Raw genomic sequence first — 22,627 nt, 5'->3', positions numbered from 1 at the left:
CCCTGTTAGTGAGCATTTTTATCCTTGGTCAAAATAATCCATCCACTTGACTGATAGGTGTTACATTTCAAGACGCTGATTAAAACAGCGTGATCATTATACAGGTGCACCTTGTGTTGGGGACAATAAAATACCACTGCAGATTTCAATGCCACAGATGTCTCAAGTTTTGAGGGAGTGCGCAATTGGCATGCGGACTGCAGGAATGTTAACCAGAGCTTTGAATGTTAATTTCTCTACCATAAGCCGACTCCAGTGATGTTTTAGAGAATTTGGCAGTAGGTCGAACTGGCCTCAACTGCAGACCAAGTGTAACCACACCAGCCCAGAACCTCCACATCCAGCTTCTTCACCTACGGGATCGTCAGAGGGGTGGGCATAGGAGTATTTCTGTCTATAATAAAAACTCCTTCTGGGTAAAAACTCCTTCTGGATTGGCTGGGCCTGCCTCCCCAGTGAGTCTGCTTGGCTCCCAAGTTGGTGGGCCTATACCCTCTCAGGTCCACCCATGGCTGTGCCCCTGCCCAGTCATGTGAAATCCATATAGATTAGACTCTAAATTTAGTTATTTCAATTTCCTTATATGAACTGTAACAAAGGAAAATCTTTGAAATTGTTGCATGTTGAGTCTATATTTGTATTCAGAATACACAAGTGTTGTAAATATCACAAAATATTTCGCCAACACTAAAATATGGAACGAGGGCAGCTCAATAAATTGGTGGTATTCAAACATTGAAAGTGATATCCATAATATTATATTATTGATCTACTAACATGGATAGGATGTAACTCCACCACCATACATACAGTCTCTCTTGTACACCGAAGGAAACTGTTAAACACAACTTTTGAACAAGACCATGTGTTGAAATATATATAATATATTGGTCTTGGATATTGTGGAATGCGATAAGAAAGGGCTGCGAGATCAAGACAGGCCCGATCAAGACTAGACCCACTTCGAGGTCTGGACCGATGTCGCCGCCGGGAAAGTTTTATTCCACCAAGAAAAACAGCTAAATATCTTACTTTCATGTAAAAGGAAAACAGCTACTTAAATATCACCATTTTTTCATTGTAACTTCATACAATCTAACGTCAGACAAGGGTATGTTTGTTATATAGACTTGGCTACAACAAACTACCATGGAGTCCATGTAGAATTCGATAGTTGCATTCATAATTTAAAACACAGGTTTTCACCATTAACCTACCTCCTTGTCATTATGATGATCGCCGGACATCGTGAGTCGGCCTACCGTAGTCGAGGTCTGAAAGAAATATGTGAATCAAACAAGTTACCCAGCCGAAAAGTAAACTTCGGACTTCCTCGACTTGTACGTCAGGGGCAGTGTGGATCCCTTCTTAAGCAGTAATCAGTATTCATTCCCCGCATTCCTCTTTAGCAGCGTCCTACTGTAACGTCAGCAAGTCACATGGAGGGTAGGCGATCCCTGCCCTTCGTCTGTGCTCTCCTTATGAGAGGTGGTGCTCCGGAGACTGGCTGTCGCTTTGCCCTCACATTCTCTATTTACCATGTATTCTGAAATATCTAAAGGCGACTAAGAATAAGCAAATCAATTGACCCACATGACCCCAAAATGATCACTCGTCTGATTATGCAGAAAGGTTTTATTTTCCACTGACACTTTCGAAAATAGAAAATGAAAATAATTTATTGTATTGTATTCTAATTATTTTATATTCTGATAGTATGCTCAATTCTATACTAACAAATTGAAAAGGTTTATACACACTACCCTAATTAGGCAATACGAAAACGTTTAGTTCAGATACCGGTTAGGAAATAGGAGTGCATTTCTAGGTTTCTCCGGCAGATAGAGACACATCCTAATAAACCAACAGTTGGAAGTTCGTGTGGCAGCCCAGGCAAGTTGAAAGTGAGCAATCATGAATCATCACAGTCAGAAAGAAGCTCGCTTTAACGTTAGTCCTTATTCATTCTTCTATTAGCTGACAACAGTTCATGAAAAAGTTGGGTTAGTTGCATGAGTCAGATATATATCCATCATCATAAGCTCTTCTCTCTCAGCTCAATTCATTGATAGCCAGCAAGATAAACAAGCAATAATATAACGGTAGTGGCGTTGCTACACTTCATTTATTTTATTGATTGTGTGTGTGAAAGATGGCTGATTCAGATTTCGAGTTCGCATATGACAACGGAGTGCTGCCTGTCGAGGTGGACCCAGCTGCAGCTTTCTTAGCTCAGCAAGAAAGCGAAATAGCGGTGATAGAGAATTACGACGAAGGACTCGGAGCTTTGGAGGGATCCGCTGAGTTCCTCGAACAACCGCCGACAGCTGATTCACCTGCTCCTGTACAATATGGTAAGTTGCTAACTATATGCTAAAGTTGCTAACTATATGCTAAAGTTGCTAACTATATGCTAAAGTTGCTAACTATATGGTAAGTTAGCTAAACTAACTCCCAAGCTAGAAGTACATAAAACTGAGACAACATTTAACTTGTATTAGTACTATAGTTAGATAACTAACTAGTTGTCTGGTTAACTAAATTAGCTTCTAGTTAGCTAATTGACAGCTGTCAATGTAAACAGTAACGTTACTTTAGTTGGAGCAGCACACTAACTTTTCACCCTGAGTCGAATGATGTCTATAGTTTTGTCACTTGTCTGGATGTGATTGTGTAATGTCTTGAAGTTATCCTCAGGTCAAATTAGGTTAGCCAATTGTGGTGGTGAGAAGCTATTTTACCTTACTGGCCAAACAGGTGTTAATGCACTACTGTGTCACTAGTTATCCACCAAAAGAAAGCAAAAATGCACGGTTCTTTTAAAGTCGTTTGTTGTTTCATCTGTCAGATGCCGGATTTGCAGAGCCATCAGCGGCCACGGTAAACGGAAACATGTTTGTGCTGGTAAGAGAGGAACACTTCTAATGAGAATTAACTTTTTTTTTCTTCAATTATGTACTTGGACATGTTATTGCAGGTTAGTTTTGTAAGTGAGGCTGTGTCTGAATTTAAGTGATGCTGTACCTGTAGCAGATGACACACCTGAAACAGGTACTGCAATCTCTATGGTAAGTCCATTGTTGTTCAAGGAAGCATGACAAGAGAAACTTTGTTAATATATATATATATATATATATATATATATATATATATATATATATATATATATATTTGAGAAAACTGCCTATGAGTCCAAATAATTTATTCTACTGTCAAAATTGACAACAGTGTAAATAGGATAATTTTGGCCAAAATCAGTGTCATCCAAAACAGTGTTTTGTACCTGAGTATGTCACAACATAATGTCATTTAAGGTTGGGTTTGTTTCAATCCTGCCCGCAGCTGGCAGCACACAAGTAATCGTCACCCCATCATAATGCCGTGGTAAATGTGGTTTGACTTTGGATATCCCAATGGGGGTAGTTAGGGATCATCTGTAAACTACACAATGCAGGCTACATGGGACTGACTGTATGTTCAAATTCTAATACTTAAAAAACCTCAAAACAACTATAAATTCATATACAGATATTGAAAGCATTTAATGAGAAGTTAAAGGTGTGCAACATGACTATTGTGTAATTCATTGTTAAACCAACTTTGCCACATTTGCACACCAAGGCTGAAGCCTATTAGTGAAAAATAATTTGGCTAACTCTTCCCACCTGCAAACACGTACGTACACAAGACATCCACATCAAACCCCGAAATCAACTCCTAGCCGTTGGTATGTCTTAATGAGCCAAATCTAAAATGAGGCCAAATCAGGAAGTTCAGCTGCCCTTTAAGGATTTATGCATTTTACTCCTCAGTGTCCAGCTGTTACTATTGAATGACCTGGTTGTCCTCATGCCTTATTAGTGCTGAGCGATGTAATGCTTTTTGAGGTCAGTTAGATTATTTAAAAAATGATCACAGATTTCAGTTTCAATCATTTTTTTTGTTTTTGTAAGATGAATGCTGTAACAACACAGAATTAAATAGTTCATAAAAGCCCCATGATTGTAGTGACTAATGCTTATCACTTATTTTCCATCATTTATTCAATGATTTTGTTTCACTCCAAGTTATCATCTCATCTCTATAGAGCTGCTGTCTGACAAAATCACTATTTTAGTATTTCTTCAAAAGTAAATAAGTCCTAGGCCTATTTATTTTACTGCTGAATACCAACTATCAATCACTTAAAATTGTGTATTTTCAGGCTCGTGAAGCAATTGCTTTCTATCCCCCTCGATCGTGCGTTCTCTCTCTCTTCGTCTGCGCCGCACAGACCGGACAAGTTTAAGCGGGCGCGCAGTGGATTATGGTCATTGTAGTTAATTGCCGAGTTTTTTGCACTTAACAGTGTTGAATATTGGTCTGTTAGAAACTACAAATCCATACTACAATCACACAGTTCAGGCTTGATCTGATGTATCTCTACAGAAACTGCACATCAAGCTCACAGATAAAAATGGTACAAAATGGAATTCTAATATTTGAAGTGACGTCGGTCAATTAGTTGTTTAATAACCAACATTTTGGTTAACCGCTCGGCACTATGCCTTTATGTATGGTGTATGTCTAGCCTGCAGGCACCGCAAGCTAGGATACATCAGCTCATAATGGGCTAGTCTATGCCTGGTCTTATGGCTGCGTTTACACGGGCAGCCCAATTTTTTCCACTAATTGGTCTTTTGACCAATCAGATCTTTTGCCAATAATTGGGCTGCCTTTGTAAACGCAGCCTATGACTGGTGGTCCTTGTGTCTCCTGCCTGGTCCTGGTCCCCCCCCCCCCCCCCCCCCCCCCCAGGAGTCCAACGGTCCATCGGACAGCTATGCGGCCATCGCCCAGGTGGACTCTCTGAGAGCAGAGCCTGAGAGCCTGCGTAAGTGGAGGGAGGAGCAGAAGGAACGGCTGGAGCAACTAGGTAAGTAAACAGCGGAGGCTAAGGTATGGTACTCGGTTCCCTATATAGTGCACTACTTTTAGCCAGGGTCCATAGGGTTCTGGTCAAAAGTAGTGCACTATGTAGGGAATAGGGTGCCGGTTTGGACACACCCAGCTACTTCAGACTTACATACTACTACCACCACTGCGATACATGCAGTATCTACCACTGACTTCTCAGTCAGTATTCTGTCCAGTCAATGTACACACTGACGAAGGTTGACACCTAAATGTCAAGTTTTGTTTTTTACCCTGCCTGCTAAAAAGCTAAATAAAAGACCTACAAATAGTAGGTTGAATAGTCTGTCTATTTGTGTGTGTGAACCACCCTTCATTTGGGTTCCACTCAGTGTCTTGTCCTGTATGGTATGCTGGAGTTGGGCTTGTTCCTGCTGTATTGAATCTCCTGAGAAAAGAGCACCGCCTTCTGTAGCTCATACAAATGCATTGTGGACTAAAACGTTTCATCCTGGGTAGTATTCATTCGTGCTACAAATAGCAAAACCTTTTGTAGAAAAACCTTTTGCAACGACAAAATGAAAACAAGCTATTTTTTCCGTGGACAAATTCAGGTCATCCTGGCCATTTCCGCCTGTTTGCTTCCGTTTCGTTCCTACTGAATAGGACCCTGGTATTGTGCAGATTGTGTATTGATCATATCATCCTCGTCGTTCCCTGTGTGTATGTGAACCCTGAAGACTCTGCGTCCAAGGCAGCGGAGGCTGAGTGGAAAGAGAAGGCCAAGAAAGAGCTGGAGGACTGGCATGTGCACCAGCATGAACAGATGGAGAAGAACAAGGCCAACAACAGGTTAGTTCCTACCTAACTCACTCGGTTTACTTCCTACATGGTTCCCTCAAATAACACAACAGGAAATACAAGTACAGTGCCTTGCGAAAGTATTCGGCCCCCTTGAACTTTGCGACCTTTTGCCACATTTCAGGCTTCAAACATAAAGATATAAAACTGTATTTGTTTGTGAAGAATCAACAACAAGTGGGACACAATCATGAAGTGGAACGACATTTATTGGATATTTCAAACTTTTTTAACAAATCAAAAACGTACAAATTGGGCGTGCAAAATTATTCAGCCCCCTTAAGTTAATACTTTGTAGCGCCACCTTTTGCTGCGATTACAGCTGTAAGTCGCTTGGGGTATGTCTCTATCAGTTTTGCACATCGAGAGACTGACATTTTTTCCCTCTCCTCCTTGCAAAACAGCTTGAGCTCAGTGAGGTTGAATGGAGAGCATTTGTGAACAGCAGTTTTCAGTTCTTTCCACAGATTCTCGATTGGATTCAGGTCTGGACTTTGACTTGGCCATTCTAACACCTGGATATGTTTATTTTTGAACCATTCCATTGTAGATTTTGCTTTATGTTTTGGATCATTGTCTTGTTGGAAGACAAATCTCCGTCCCAGTCTCAGGTCTTTTGCAGACTCCATCAGGTTTTCTTCCAGAATGGTCCTGTATTTGGCTCCATCCATCTTCCCATCAATTTTAACCATCTTCCCTGTCCCTGCTGAAGAAAAGCAGGCCCAACCCATGATGCTGCCACCACCATGTTTGACAGTGGGGATGGTGTGTTCAGCTGTGTTGCTTTTACACCAAACATAACGTTTTGCATTGTTGCCAAAAAGTTCAATTTTGGTTTCATCTGACCAGAGCACCTTCTTCCACATGTTTGGTGTGTCTCCCAGGTGGCTTGTGGCAAACTTTAAACAACACTTTTTATGGATATCTTTAAGAAATGGCTTTCTTCTTGCCACTCTTCCATAAAGGCCAGATTTGTGCAATATACAACTGATTGTTGTCCTATGGACAGAGTCTCCCACCTCAGCTGTAGATCTCTGCAGTTCATCCAGAGTGATCATGGGCCTCTTGGCTGCATCTCTGATCAGTCTTCTCCTTGTATGAGCTGAAAGTTTAGAGGGACGGCCAGGTCTTGGTAGATTTGCAGTGGTCTGATACTCCTTCCATTTCAATATTATCGCTTGCACAGTGCTCCTTGGGATGTTTAAAGCTTGGGAAATATTTTTGTATCCAAATCCGGCTTTAAACTTCTTCACAACAGTATCTCGGACCTGCCTGGTGTGTTCCTTGTTCTTCATGATTCTCTCTGCGCTTTTAACGGACCTCTGAGACTATCACAGTGCAGGTGCATTTATACGGAGACTTGATTACACACAGGTGGATTGTATTTATCATCATTAGTCATTTAGGTCAACATTGGATCATTCAGAGATCCTCACTGAACTTCTGGAGAGAGTTTGCTGCACTGAAAGTAAAGGGGCTGAATAATTTTGCACGCCCAATTTTTCAGTTTTTGATTTGTTAAAAAAGTTTGAAATATCCAATAAATGTCGTTCCACTTCATGATTGTGTCCCACTTGTTGTTGATTCTTCACAAAAAAAATACAGTTTTATATCTTTATGTTTGAAGCCTGAAATGTGGCAAAAGGTCACAAAGTTCAAGGGGGCCGAATACTTTCGCATGGCACTGTATAACAATATACTAAATATATATTAGGCTAAATATGCATCTAATGAATCTGAATGAATAGTTCACTGTCAGAATCTAAGAGCAACAATGTTATAAGAATGTGTGGTTATTTCCTTTGTGACATCAGACCAGGAAATAGGATTTATAAGCTTAGGCTTATAGACGTCCAAATAGACTGTCACAGAAAGTTGACTTCATTCATGTACCTAAAAAAAATATATATATATATATATAATAATGTGGACAGGATTTCCTGGTAAATATCCTAAACAGAGTGGAAACTTGGAACTGTGATAGCTGCGCTGACCTCTGCCCCCAGGGCTCCAATGTTTTGTTGGCCTGCTGTTTGTAACAGACAGATATGGTTCATTATTTAGGGTGTGTGTCACCAAGCTGAAAATGTTGTAATAGATCTGAACTGGCATAAACTAAGGAAAGTCGATGGATTTCTCAACCTTATTTCTTTGAGCTAATGATATAACTAAATGACACGTGACTTCTCATTTGCGTTTTGTATTGATTTATCAAAGTTGATTTAACTATGAACTAATGTTTAACTATTTTAATGCCCTGTGTTATCCTACACTTACAGTGCATTCGGGACATATTCAGACCTCTAGACTTTTTCCACATTTTGTTACGTTACAACCTTATTCTAATATGGATTAAGTTGTAGTTTTTCCATCATCAATCTACACACACTACCCCATAATGACATCACAATATCCCATAATGACATCACAATATCCCATAATGACATCACAATATCCCATAATGACATCACAATATCCCATAATGACATCACAATATCCCATAATGACATCACAATACCCCATAATGACATCACAATACCCCATAATGACATCACAATATCCCATAATGACATCACAATATCCCATAATGACATCACAATATCCCATAATGACATCACAATACCCCATAATGACATCACAATACCCCATAATTACAAAGCAAAAACAGGTTTTTAGATTTTTTTTGCAGATGTATAAAAAATAAAGCACTGAAATATCACATTTACATCAGTATTCAGACCCTTTACTCAGTACTTTTGTTGAAGCACCTTTGGCAGTGATTACAGCCTCTAGTCTTCTTGGGTATGACACTACAAGCTTGGCACACCTGAATTTGGGAAGTTTCTCCCATTCTTCTCTGCAGATCCTCTCAAGCTCTGTCAGGTTGGATGGGGAGCGTTGCTGCACAGCTATTTTCAGGTCTCTCCAGAGATGTTCGATCAGGTTGAAGTCCAGGCTCTGGCTGGGCCACTCAAGGACATTCAGAGACTTTTTGCGTTGCCTTGGCTGTGTGCTTCGGGTCGTTGTCCTGTTGGAAGGTGAACCTTCACCGTAGTCTGAGGTCCTGAGTGCTCTGGAGCAGGTTCTCTCTACACTTTGCACCGTTCATCTTTCCCTCGATCCTGACTAGTCTCCCTGCCGCTGAAAAACATCCCCACAGCATGATGCTGCCACCACCATGCTTCACCGTAGGGATGGTGCCAGGTTTCCTCCAGATGTGATGCTTCTGGCCAAAGAGTTCATCAGACCAGAGAATCTGACCAAGGCCCTTCTCCCCCGTCTTGGTGGTGCCAAACTTCGTCCATTAAATATATATATATATATATATTTATATATATATTTATTTATTTATTTATTTATTTATTTATTTATTTATTTATTTATTTATTTATCTGCCTAGTTAAATAAAGGTTAAAAAAAATATATATATATTTTTATTTTATTTATTTTAACCTTTATTTAACTAGGCAGATAAGAACAAATTCTTATTGACAATGACAGCCTACCGGGGAACAGTGGGTAAACTGCCTTGTTCAGGGGAACAGTGGGTAAACTGCCTTGTTCAGGGGAACAGTGGGTTAACTGCCTTGTTCAGGGGAACAGTGGGTAAACTGCCTTGTTCAGGGGAACAGTGGGTTAACTGCCTTGTTCAGGGGAACAGTGGGTTAACTGCCTTGTTCAGGGGAACAGTGGGTAAACTGCCTTGTTCAGGGGAACAGTGGGTTAACTGCCTTGTTCAGGGGAACAGTGGGTTAACTGCCTTGTTCAGGGGAACAGTGGGTTAACTGCCTTGTTCAGGGGAACAGTGGGTAAACTGCCTTGTTCAGGGGAACAGTGGGTAAACTGCCTTGTTCAGGGGAACAGTGGGTAAACTGCCTTGTTCAGGGGAACAGTGGGTAAACTGCCTTGTTCAGGAGGCAGAATGACAGATTTTTACCTTGTCAGGTTGTTACTGGCCCAAGGCTCTAACCAATAGGCTACCTGCCGCCCCATCCTTGAGAATGATGGAGGCCACTGTGTTCTTGGGGACATCCAATGCTGCAGAAATGTTTTGGCACCCTTCCCCAGATCTGTGCCTCCACGCAATCCTGTCTCGGAGCTCTACGGACAATTCCTTCAACCTCATGGCTTGGTTTTTTGCTCTGACCATACACTGTCAACTGTGGGACCTTATATAGACAGGTGTGTGCCTTTCCAAATCAGGTCCTATCAATTGAATTTACCACAGGTTCACTCCAATGAAGTCGTAGAAACATCAAGGATTATCAATGGAAACAGGATACAGGATCTGAGCTCAATTGTGAGTCTCTAAATGTAAATAAGGTATTTCTATTTTTATTTTATACATTTGCAAGATTTTCTAAACCTGTTTTCGCTTTGTCATCATGGGGTATTGTGATGTCATCCTGGGGTATTGTGATGTCATCCTGGGGTATTGTGATGTCATCCTGGGGTATTGTGATGTCATCCTGGGGTATTGTGATGTCATCCTGGGGTAATGTGATGTCATCCTGGGGTATTGTGATGTCATCCTGGGGTAATGTGATGTCATCCTGGGGTATTGTGATGTCATCATGGGGTATTGTGATGTCATCCTGGGGTATTGTGATGTCATCCTGGGGTATTGTGATGTCATCATGGGGTATTGTGATGTCATCATGGGGTATTGTGATGTCATCATGGGGTATTGTGATGTCATCATGGGGTATTGTGATGTCATCATGGGGTATTGTGATGTCATCCTGGGGTATTGTGATGTCATCCTGGGGTATTGTGATGTCATCATGGGGTATTGTGATGTCATCCTGGGGTATTGTGTGTAGATTGGGGGGGGGGGGGGGGGGGGGATACTTGAATCCATTTTAGAATAAGGCTGTAATGTAACAAAATGTGGGGAAATGAAGGGGTCTGAATACTTTCAGAATGTAAATAACTATTACATTATTTCTATCCGGTTCATGCTTTTCTCTTTCAGTCGTAAACATCTTTTATTCTTTGGGGTCTTTGCTTTCGTGTTCTGTACCGAACAAAGATATATAAAACGCAAACATTTCAAAGATTTTACTGAGTTACAGTAAAATTATTACATTGAAATGAATTCATTAGGCTCTAATCTGATTTTCACATGACTAAGAATACAGATATGTTGGTCACAGATACCTTATAAAGAAAAAAGGGTTGTGGATCAGAAAACCAGTCAGTATCTGGCGTGACACATCTCCTTTGCATAGAGTTGATCAGGCTGTTGATTGTGGCCTATGGATTTTTTTTTATTTTTTTCACCTTTATTTAACCAGGTAAGCTAGTTGAGAACAAGTTCTCATTTACAACTGCAAATGGTGTCCCACTCCTTTTCAATGGCGAAGTTGCTGGATGTTGGCGGGAACTGGAAAACCACTGTCATGCACATTCATCCAGAGCATCCCAAACATGCTCAATGGCTGACATGTCTATCCAGAGCATCCCAAACATGCTCAATGGCTGACATGTCTATCCAGAGCATCCCAAACATGCTCAATGGCTGACATGTCTATCCAGAGCATCCCAAACATGCTCAATGGCTGACATGTCTATCCAGAGCATCCCAAACATGCTCAATGGCTGACACATCCGTGCGTTATGAAACAAAGGTGATGGCGGCGTATCAATGGTACGACAAAAGGAGCCTCAGGATAACGGTATCTATACTATATAAACAAACATATGTGGACACCCCTACAAATTAGTGGATTCTGCTCAACTCAACTTCAACTGTAAAGTTTGGTGGATTAGGAATAATGGTCTGGGGCTTTCTCGTGGTTCAGGCCCTTTAGTTCCAATGGAAATCTTAACGCTACAGCATACAATGGCATTCTAGATGATGATTCTGTGCTTCCAACAACCCTCTGCTGTTTCAGCATGACAACGCACGGGGGGGCACAAAGCGAGGTCCCTACAGAAATGGCTTGTTGAGATCGGTGTGGAAGAACTTGACCTACCGGCACAGAGTCTCCGCAGCAATATTCCATCTAATAAAATGCCTTCCTAGAAGAGTGGAGGCTGTTATTATAGCAGAGGGGGAACCAACTCCATATTAATGCCTTCCCAGAAGAGTGGAGGCTGTTATTATAGCAGAGGGGGAACCAACTCCATATTAATGCCTTCCCAGAAGAGTGGAGGCTGTTATAGCAGCTAAAGGTGGGACCAACTCCATATTAATGCCTTCCCAGAAGAGGAGGCTGTTATTATAGCAAAGGGGGAACCAACTCTATATTAATGCCCATGATTTTGGAATGAACTGTTCGACAAGCAGGTGTCCACATACTTTTGGGTATGTATGTGCATTCAAATTGCCATCGATTTAAAATGCAATTGTGTTTGTTGTCCGTAGCTTGTACCTGCCCATACCATAACCCCACCCTCTATTCACAATGTTGACATCAGCAAACTGCTCACCCACACGACGCCATCCTGCCTTGTACACCTGAAACTAGGATTCATCCGCGACGAGCACACTTCTTCAGCATACCAGTCGCCATCGAAGGTGAGAATTTGCCCACTGAACTCTGTTTATGATGCCGAAACGCAGTCCGATCAAGACCCTGGTGAGGACGACGAGCACGTAGACGAGCACGTAGACGAGCACGTAGACGAGCACGTAGACGAGCACGTAGACGAGCACGTTTCCCTGAGACGGATTCTGACAGTTTGTGCAGAAATGATTGTTGTTCAAACCCACCGTTTCATCAGCTGTCCAGGTGGCTGGTCTCAGACTACCGCAGGTGAAGGAGCCAGATGTGGAGGTCCTGGGCTGGCGTGATTACAGGTGGTCTGCAGTTGTGAGGCCGGTTGGACGTACTGACAAATTCTCTAAAACGAAAAAAAGCTTATGGTAGAGAAATTAACATTAAATTATTTGGCAGCAGCTCTGGTGGACATTCCTGCAGTCAGCATGCCAATTGCACACTCCCTCAACTTGAGACATCTGTGGCATTGTGTTGTGACAACTGCAGTAGTATTTTGTCCCCAACACAAGGTGCACCTGTGTAATGATCATGTTGTTTCATCAGCTTCTTCATATGACACACCTGTCAGGTGGATGGGTTATCTTGGGAAAGGAGAAATGCTCACTAACAGGGATGTAAACTAATTTGTGCACAACATTTGAGAGAAATAACCTTTTTGTGCATATGGAACATTTCTGAGATGTTTTATTTCAGCTCATAAAACATGGAACCAACACTTCTATAAAATCCTTCCTCTGTAATTAATATTACCTGATTGAGCTAATCATGTAAATGTAATTAACTAGAAAGTCGGGGCACCACAAAATAATATTTATAGAGCTGTTATCTTCCGAATAAACTCTTAAAGACCTAGTAATATTTTACATCAATAGCAGTCACTATTAATCGTCACCTTATTTCAGTCTCATCTGGAAGTTGTAGATTCTTGTTTATTTTCACGAACCCTGGCTAACAAGTTGAATCAGCAATACAAAATTGGGTTTAATTATTTATTTACTAACTACCTAAATAATCACACAGAATTATATATATACACAGAATTAATCATACATTGATTACAAATTGTCATAAAGGAAAACGTCACGAGCGGGCGGAACAGATATGACAGCTTGTTACACAAAGAAAAAGCGGGCTGGGTTTTAGTGAAAGAGCGGGAAGACTGAGGAACAAAGGGAGAAGAGCTGTCTCTCGTAAATAAAGTATCTTATGCATTCTAAATTACTGCTCATTTGGAAAAGCGAATAGGACGTGAAGAACAAACGGAGCTATTTCGCCTACAAAAATAATATTTTTGGAAAAAAGGAACATTGGCTATCTAACTGGGAGTCTCATGAGTGAAAACATTCGAAGCTCATCAAAGGTAAACAATTTAATTTGATTGCTTTTCTGATTTCCGTGACCAAGTTACCTGCTGCTAGTTGGACAAAATGCTATGCTATCGATAAACTTACACAAATGCTTGTCTAGCTTTGGCTGTAAAGCATATTTTGAAAATCTGAGATGACAGGGTGATTAACAAAAGGCTAAGCTGTGTCTCAATATATTTCACTTGTGATTTTTATGAATAGGAATATTTTCTAGGAATGTCCGTTGCGTTATGCTAATTAGTGTCAGTCGATGATTACGCTCCCGGACCCGGGATGGGGAGTCACTAGAGGTTTTAAGTACCAACCGCATCCCTGTGTCAGTTTTAGTCAAATGTACCTACGCTATGAGTCTGGGACATGAACAGATTAAAGCATGACAGTGGTGCTAATCTCTATGGTGATGGTTTTCCTGACTCAGCTTATTGCTTTCGAGTCCACGCCCCGACAAATCGAGGCTGTTCTGAGGGCAAAAAGGAGGGGCAACTGAATATTAGGAAGGTGTTCTTAATATTTTGTACACTGTGTATAGGACAATGTTGACGACAATGCTTCCAACCGTGGTGTCAAGTTGGCTGGTAGTGGATCTCTGAACAGCTCGTTCCGTCTCATCCCACAGATGCTCCATTAGATTGATCTCTGGTGACTGGGCAGGCCACTGCAGTAAGATGAATTCACTGTCATGTTTGTGGATCCATTCCAGGACAGTCCTAGCCTCGTGGCATGGGGCATTATCCGGCTGAAAAAAATCTATTTGCAGATGGATACACTGCTGCCATGAAGGGATGCACCGGATTGGCGACGATGTTCAGATATCCTGTGGCATTCAAACGTTGCTCCACTTTTATCAAGGGGCCCAATGTGTGCCATGAAAACACAGCCCACACCATCACCACCTGCCTGCAATGTTGACACGCTGCGTGATGGATGCATGTACTCGTGGTTCTATCTAGAGTGGAGCCCTCCCATCATTTTTGAAACGGCAGGAACCCAGGATTCGTTCAGACCAGGCCAGGCAATGTTTTTCCAATTCTCCAGTGTTTTCGTTCCCTAGCCCACTGCAACCTCAGTTTCTCTGAAGGTCCCCTTCATTTACACTGATTTTAAAAGTGGATTTAACAGGTGACATCAATAAGGGGGTCATAGATTCCACCTTGATCGGTCTACAATGTTCATGTGACGGAACTTCCTCTCTTGAATCTTGTTTCGTTCTCTCGTCTCCTGTCACCGGTTTCCTGTGCTAACAACTCCTACTTCTTTGTCTGTTGTGTGCAACTGACCTGTCTATTGTCTCGCTCTACTGCACACTAGGATTTATTGATGAGACTTTCTACCATCAGCCCAACTCTGAAGTGCTAGGCTTTGTGTAGGCTTTTACAACTCTTCTGCTTTTGGTATAGGATTGTCTTGGCATTCTCCCTTCTTTTTTTCCTAGTTATCTGGCATTACTTTGTTTGCATGTTCCAACTGTGAAACTAACCAGTGAATTAACACATGATGTGAGGGCTCATTTGGGTCTTGGAGGGACTCTATTTGACTATGTCCATAAATCACAACGGTGTTTTATCGAAATTTTTCGGAATTATTTAAATTGTGAACATTTGCCAAAAATGCATGTAGCCTATTTTTAATACCGTGTGTGTGTCAGTTTTAGTCAACTGTACATACGCTATGAGTCTGTGACATGAACAGACTAAAACATGACATATCAGTGGTGCTAATCTCTATGGGACAGTTTTCCTGACTCAGATTAGCACCACTGATAAATCACGCTTTAATCTGAGTCAGGAAAACCGTCCCATAGAGATTATCACCACTGATATGTCATGCTTTAATCTCTGGGATGGTTTTCCTGACTCAGATTAAAGCATGACATATCAGTGGTGATAATCTCTATGGGACAGTTTTCCTGACTCAGATTAAAGCATGACATATCAGTGGTGATAATCTCTGCGGGACGGTTTTCCTGACTCAGATTAAAGCATGACATATCAGTGGTGCTAATCTCTGCGGGACGGTTTTCCTGACTCAGATTAAAACATGACATCAGTGGTGATAATCTCTGCGGGACGGTTTTCCTGACTCAGATTAAAGCATGACATATCAGTGGTGCTAATCTCTGCGGGACGGTTTTCCTGACTCAGATTAAAGCATGACATATCAGTGGTGCTAATCTCTGCGGGACGGTTTTCCTGACTCAGATTAAAACATGACATATCAGTGGTGCTAATCTCTGCGGGACGGTTTTCCTGACTCAGATTAAAGTCCTGGAATAAAATGTTATGCCAAAGCAGATTCTCCATTGAGCATTGTAAATGAATTAGTCCAGGACCCGGCTTAATCTGTGTCCGTGGAAACCGTTCCTCAAACACCTCGTCCATATCTCCCTTCCCCTTCCTCCCCTCCTCCAGGGCATCTGAAGAGGCCTTCCTGTCTGAGGCTGACGGCGAGAGCCCAGGGACGGAGTGGGAGAGAGTGGCCCGTCTCTGTGACTTCAACCCCAAGACCAACAGGACGGCCAAGGACGTGTCCCGGATGCGCTCGGTCCTCATAGCCCTCAAACAGACACCTCTGGTGCGCTAGTACGGCCAATGGAACGGCGGGGTGGCGACGAAGGTTTCCCTTCTTTTAAAACTGCTCTTGAGTTATGAACCCTGTTTGCATGTAGGCAGAATGTGTACTAGCCTCTAATCGTATAGGTCTTCTTCTGATGTAGGGTTGTTTTATGTTCAGACCCTCCTATGTCTCTGCTACGTGTCCCTCCTGTTTCTGCTATGTTTCTACCTGGAGGAAAGGTACTTTGCCTCTCCCACCATATTTCCTTATTCTGATGTAACTGTATCCAGTGGAAATATAAGTCACTACACCTTTTAACGTGGAACGTTCCGACTGCCCTCTGTCCTTTTATCGTGGAACGTTCCGTCTGCCCTCTGTCCTTTTGACGTGGAACGTTCCGACTGCCCTCTGTCCTTTTAACTTCCCTCAACAATGCTTCTATTTTGACCACTACATTACTGACGTTAAGAAAAATATTGTTACTGTATAGTCTTTATTAAACTCCTTCCTGCTCCTAAACTACAGAGGATATTGGGTCAGACCTCTCTCTCTCTCAAGCATGATGCGTCTCCCAATAAGTGTTTTGTCATTTTATAAAATACCAGATTAGTTTAATCTCCACTGTAATGTGTATTTTATTTCATGTGTAAAGGTCTAACATGTCCTGTTCAGGAACTACATTAGGAGTAGACTACATTAGGAGTACATTAGGAGTAGACTACATTAGGAGTAGACTACATTAGGAGTAGACTACATTAGGAGTAGACTACATTAGGAGTAGACTACATTAGGAGTAGACTACATTAGGACTACATTAGGAGTAGACTACATTAGGAGTGGACTACATTAGGAGTAGACTACATTAGGAGTGGACTACATTAGGAGTAGACTACATTAGGAGTGGACTACATTAGGAGTAGACTACATTAGGAGTACATTAGGAGTAGACTACATTAGGAGTGGACTACATTAGGAGTAGACTACATTAGGAGTAGACTACATTAGGAGTAGACTACATTAGGAGTGGACTACATTAGGAGTAGACTACATTAGGAGTAGACTACATTAGGAGTGGACTACATTAGGAGTACATTAGGAGTAGACTACATTAGGAGTGGACTACATTAGGAGTACATTAGGAGTAGACTACATTAGGAGTAGACTACATTAGGAGTGGAGTACATTAGGAGTAGACTACATTAGGAGTAGACTACATTAGGAGTAGACTACATTAGGAGTGGACTACATTAGGAGTAGACTACATTAGGAGTGGACTACATTAGGAGTACATTAGGAGTAGACTACATTAGGAGTGGACTACATTAGGAGTACATTAGGAGTAGACTACATTAGGAGTGGACTACATTAGGAGTACATTAGGAGTAGACTACATTAGGAGTAGACTACATTAGGAGTAGACTACATTAGGAGTAGACTACATTAGGAGTAGACTACATTAGGACTACATTAGGAGTGGACTACATTAGGAGTAGACTACATTAGGAGTGGACTACATTAGGAGTAGACTACATTAGGAGTGGACTACATTAGGAGTAGACTACATTAGGAGTGGACTACATTAGGAGTAGACTACATTAGGAGTACATTAGGAGTAGACTACATTAGGAGTACATTAGGAGTGGACTACATTAGGAGTAGACTACATTAGGAGTACATTAGGAGTGGACTACATTAGGAGTGGACTACATTAGGAGTACATTAGGAGTGGACTACATTAGGAGTACATTAGGAGTGGACTACATTAGGAGTACATTAGGAGTGGACTACATTAGGAGTAGACTACATTAGGAGTGGACTACATTAGGAGTACATTAGGAGTAGACTACATTAGGAGTGGACTACATTAGGAGTACATTAGGAGTAGACTACATTAGGAGTAGACTACATTAGGAGTACATTAGGAGTGGACTACATTAGGAGTACATTAGGAGTAGACTACATTAGGAGTAGACTACATTAGGAGTACATTAGGAGTGGACTACATTAGGAGTAGACTACATTAGGAGTACATTAGGAGTGGACTACATTAGGAGTACATTAGGAGTAGACTACATTAGGAGTGGACTACATTAGGAGTACATTAGGAGTAGACTACATTAGGAGTAGACTACATTAGGAGTACATTAGGAGTGGACTACATTAGGAGTACATTAGGAGTAGACTACATTAGGAGTAGACTACATTAGGAGTACATTAGGAGTGGACTACATTAGGAGTAGACTACATTAGGAGTACATTAGGAGTGGACTACATTAGGAGTACATTAGGAGTGGACTACATTAGGAGTACATTAGGAGTAGACTACATTAGGAGTGGACTACATTAGGAGTGGACTACATTAGGAGTACATTAGGAGTAGACTACATTAGGAGTGGACTACATTAGGAGTACATTAGGAGTAGACTACATTAGGAGTAGACTACATTAGGAGTACATTAGGAGTGGACTACATTAGGAGTACATTAGGAGTAGACTACATTAGGAGTGGACTACATTAGGAGTGGACTACATTAGGAGTACATTAGGAGTAGACTACATTAGGAGTTACTACATTAGGAGTAGACTACATTAGGAGTAGACTACATTAGGAGTAGACTACATTAGGAGTACATTAGGAGTAGACTACATTAGGAGTAGACTACATTAGGAGTAGACTACATTAGGAGTACATTAGGAGTAGACTACATTAGGAGTTACTACATTAGGAGTAGACTACATTAGGAGTTACTACATTAGGAGTAGACTACATTAGGAGTAGACTACATTAGGAGTTACTACATTAGGAGTAGACTACATTAGGAGTAGACTACATTAGGAGTTACTACATTAGGAGTTACTACATTAGGAGTAGACTACATTAGGAGTAGACTATATTAGGAGTACATTAGGAGTAGACTACATTAGGAGTAGACTACATTAGGAGTACATTAGGAGTAGACTACATTAGGAGTTACTACATTAGGAGTAGACTACATTAGGACTACATTAGGACTACATTAGGAGTACATTAGGAGTAGACTACATTAGGAGTAGACTACATTAGGAGTAGACTACATTAGGAGTAGACTACATTAGGAGTAGACTACATTAGGAGTAGACTACATTAGGAGTACATTAGGAGTACATTAGGAGTAGACTACATTAGGACTACATTAGGACTACATTAGGAGTAGACTACATTAGGAGTAGACTACATTAGGACTACATTAGGAGTAGACTACATTAGGAGTAGACTACATTAGGAGTAGACTACATTAGGAGTAGATTGTAAACCACCTATGCCTGTTTGTTTGTTTTATTATTAAGAATAGATTAATTGACCTATTCATTCACTGTTGAATGATATTCCTAATTCATTATTTAACGGTAGCTAGTAGTAGCTGATTAGTTAACGGTAGCTAGTAGTAGCTGATTATTTAACGGTAGCTAGTAGCTAGTAGCAGCTGATTAGTTAACGGTAGCTAGTAGTAACTGATTAGTTAACGGTAGCTAGTAGCAGCTGATTAGTTAACGGTAGCTAGTAGTAGCTGATTATTTAACGGTAGCTAGTAGTAGCTGATTATTTAACGGTAGCTAGTAGTAGCTGATTAGTTAACGGTAGCTAGTAGTAGCTGATTATTTAACGGTAGCTAGTAGTAGCTGATTATTTAACGGTAGCTAGTAGTAACTGATTAGTTAACGGTAGCTAGTAGTAGCTGATTATTTAACGGTAGCTAGTAGTAACTGATTATTTAACGGTAGCTAGTAGTAGCTGATTATTTAACGGTAGCTAGTAGTAGCTGATTATTTAACGGTAGCTAGTAGTAGCTGATTATTTAACGGTAGCTAGTAGTAACTGATTAGTTAACGGTAGCTAGTAGTAGCTGATTATTTAACGGTAGCTAGTAGTAGCTGATTATTTAACGGTAGCTAGTAGTAGCTGATTAGTTAACGGTAGCTAGTAGTAGCTGATTATTTAACGGTAGCTAGTAGTAGCTGATTATTTAACGGTAGCTTGTAGTAGCTGATTATTTAACGATAGCTAGTAGTAGCTGATTATTTAACGGTAGCTAGTAGTAACTGATTATTTAACGGTAGCTAGTAGTAACTGATTAGTTAACGGTAGCTAGTAGTAACTGATTATTTAACGGTAGCTAGTAGTAACTGATTATTTAACGGTAGCTAGTAGTAACTGATTATTTAACGGTAGCTAGTAGTAACTGATTAGTTAACGGTAGCTAGTAGTAACTGATTAGTTAACGGTAGCTAGTAGTAACTGATTAGTTAACGGTAGCTAGTAGTAACTGATTAGTTAACGGTAGCTAGTAGTAACTGATTAGTTAACGGTAGCTAGTAGTAGCTGATTATTTAACGGTAGCTAGTAGTAGCTGATTATTTAACGGTAGCTAGTAGTAGCTGATTATTTAACGGTAGCTAGTAGTAGCTGATTATTTAACGGTAGCTAGTAGTAGCTGATTAGTTAACGGTAGCTAGTAGTAACTGATTAGTTAACGGTAGCTAGTAGTAACTGATTAGTTAACGGTAGCTAGTAGTAACTGATTATTTAACGGTAGCTAGTAGTAACTGATTATTTAACGGTAGCTAGTAGTAACTGATTAGTTAACGGTAGCTAGTAGTAGCTGATTATTTAACGGTAGCTAGTAGTAGCTGATTATTTAACGGTAGCTAGTAGTAGCTGATTATTTAACGGTAGCTAGTAGTAACTGATTATTTAACGGTAGCTAGTAGTAGCTGATTATTTAACGGTAGCTAGTAGTAACTGATTAGTTAACGGTAGCTAGTAGTAACTGATTATTTAACGGTAGCTAGTAGTAACTGATTATTTAACGGTAGCTAGTAGTAACTGATTATTTAACGGTAGCTAGTAGTAACTGATTATTTAACGGTAGCTAGTAGTAACTGATTATTTAACGGTAGCTAGTAGTAGCTGATTATTTAACGGTAGCTAGTAGTAGCTGATTATTTAACGGTAGCTAGTAGTAACTGATTATTTAACGGTAGCTAGTAGTAACTGATTAGTTAACGGTAGCTAGTAGTAGCTGATTATTTAACGGTAGCTAGTAGTAGCTGATTATTTAACGGTAGCTAGTAGTAACTGATTATTTAACGGTAGCTAGTAGTAACTGATTATTTAACGGTAGCTAGTAGTAGCTGATTATTTAACGGTAGCTAGTAGTAACTGATTAGTTAACGGTAGCTAGTAGTAACTGATTATTTAACGGTAGCTAGTAGTAACTGATTATTTAACGGTAGCTAGTAGTAACTGATTATTTAACGGTAGCTAGTAGTAACTGATTATTTAACGGTAGCTAGTAGTAGCTGATTATTTAACGGTAGCTAGTAGTAACTGATTATTTAACGGTAGCTAGTAGTAGCTGATTATTTAACGGTAGCTAGTAGTAGCTGATTATTTAACGGTAGCTAGTAGTAACTGATTAGTTAACGGTAGCTAGTAGTAACTGATTATTTAACGGTAGCTAGTAGTAACTGATTATTTAACGGTAGCTAGTAGTAACTGATTATTTAACGGTAGCTAGTAGTAGCTGATTATTTAACGGTAGCTAGTAGTAACTGATTATTTAACGGTAGCTAGTAGTAGCTGATTAGTTAACGGTAGCTAGTAGTAACTGATTATTTAACGGTAGCTAGTAGTAGCTGATTATTTAACGGTAGCTAGTAGTAACTGATTAGTTAACGGTAGCTAGTAGTAACTGATTAGTTAACGGTAGCTAGTAGTAGCTGATTATTTAACGGTAGCTAGTAGCTAGTAGTAGCTGATTATTTAACGGTAGGAGTGGACTAACGGTAGTAACTGATTATTTAACGGTAGCTAGTAGTAACTGATTATTTAACGGTAGCTAGTAGTAACTGATTATTTAACGGTAGCTAGTAGTAGCTGATTATTTAACGGTAGCTAGTAGTAGCTGATTATTTAACGGTAGCTAGTAGTAACTGATTATTTAACGGTAGCTAGTAGTAACTGATTATTTAACGGTAGCTAGTAGTAACTGATTATTTAACGGTAGCTAGTAGTAGCTGATTATTTAACGGTAGCTAGTAGTAACTGATTATTTAACGGTAGCTAGTAGTAGCTGATTATTTAACGGTAGCTAGTAGTAACTGATTAGTTAACGGTAGCTAGTAGTAGCTGATTATTTAACGGTAGCTAGTAGTAGCTGATTATTTAACGGTAGCTAGTAGTAACTGATTATTTAACGGTAGCTAGTAGTAACTGATTATTTAACGGTAGCTAGTAGTAACTGATTATTTAACGGTAGCTAGTAGCAGCTGATTAGTTAACGGTAGCTAGTAGTAATTGATTATTTAACGGTAGCTAGTAGCAGCTGATTAGTTAACGGTAGCTAGTAGTAGCTGATTATTTAACGGTAGCTAGTAGTAACTGATTATTTAACGGTAGCTAGTAGT

The 22,627-nt window shown here is 40.4% G+C and overlaps 2 protein-coding genes across 5 annotated transcripts in view; one reads left to right on the top strand and one right to left on the bottom strand.

Annotated features, from left to right (window-relative positions):
• Positions 1–1,622, bottom strand: part of LOC110487794 (PDZ and LIM domain protein 7) — an 83,559-nt gene extending 81,937 nt beyond the window's left edge. For all 3 annotated transcript variants that reach the window (XM_036943536.2, XM_090198917.1, XM_090198919.1), the window contains exon 1: positions 1,218–1,622. In XM_036943536.2, the coding sequence (XP_036799431.2) occupies positions 1,218–1,247 (30 nt within the window). In that variant the 5' untranslated portion in view covers positions 1,248–1,622. The remainder of the gene's footprint in view (positions 1–1,217) is intronic.
• A 284-nt stretch (positions 1,623–1,906) lies between these two features.
• LOC110489248 (clathrin light chain B) overlaps positions 1,907–22,627 on the top strand; it is a 30,688-nt gene continuing 9,967 nt past the window's right edge. Inside the window, exons 1-5 of one of the 2 annotated variants that reach the window (XM_090198922.1) lie at positions 1,907–2,354; positions 2,849–2,904; positions 4,798–4,915; positions 5,634–5,745; positions 16,036–16,240. In XM_090198922.1, coding sequence (XP_090055048.1) covers positions 2,153–2,354; positions 2,849–2,904; positions 4,798–4,915; positions 5,634–5,745; positions 16,036–16,207 — 660 coding nt within the window. In that variant the 5' untranslated portion in view covers positions 1,907–2,152 and the 3' untranslated portion in view covers positions 16,208–16,240. Of the gene's footprint in view, positions 2,355–2,848; positions 2,905–4,797; positions 4,916–5,633; positions 5,746–16,035; positions 16,796–22,627 lie in introns of those variants that run through there. The other variant, XM_090198921.1, reaches the window with a different exon arrangement.

This window comes from Oncorhynchus mykiss, chromosome 14 (assembly GCF_057628025.1).
Source record: "Oncorhynchus mykiss isolate SJ-2025 chromosome 14, ASM5762802v1, whole genome shotgun sequence".
Lineage (NCBI taxonomy): Eukaryota > Metazoa > Chordata > Actinopteri > Salmoniformes > Salmonidae > Oncorhynchus > Oncorhynchus mykiss.
The sequence above is the reverse complement of the archived record's forward strand: the minus strand, read 5'-3'. Positions and strand labels throughout refer to the sequence as shown.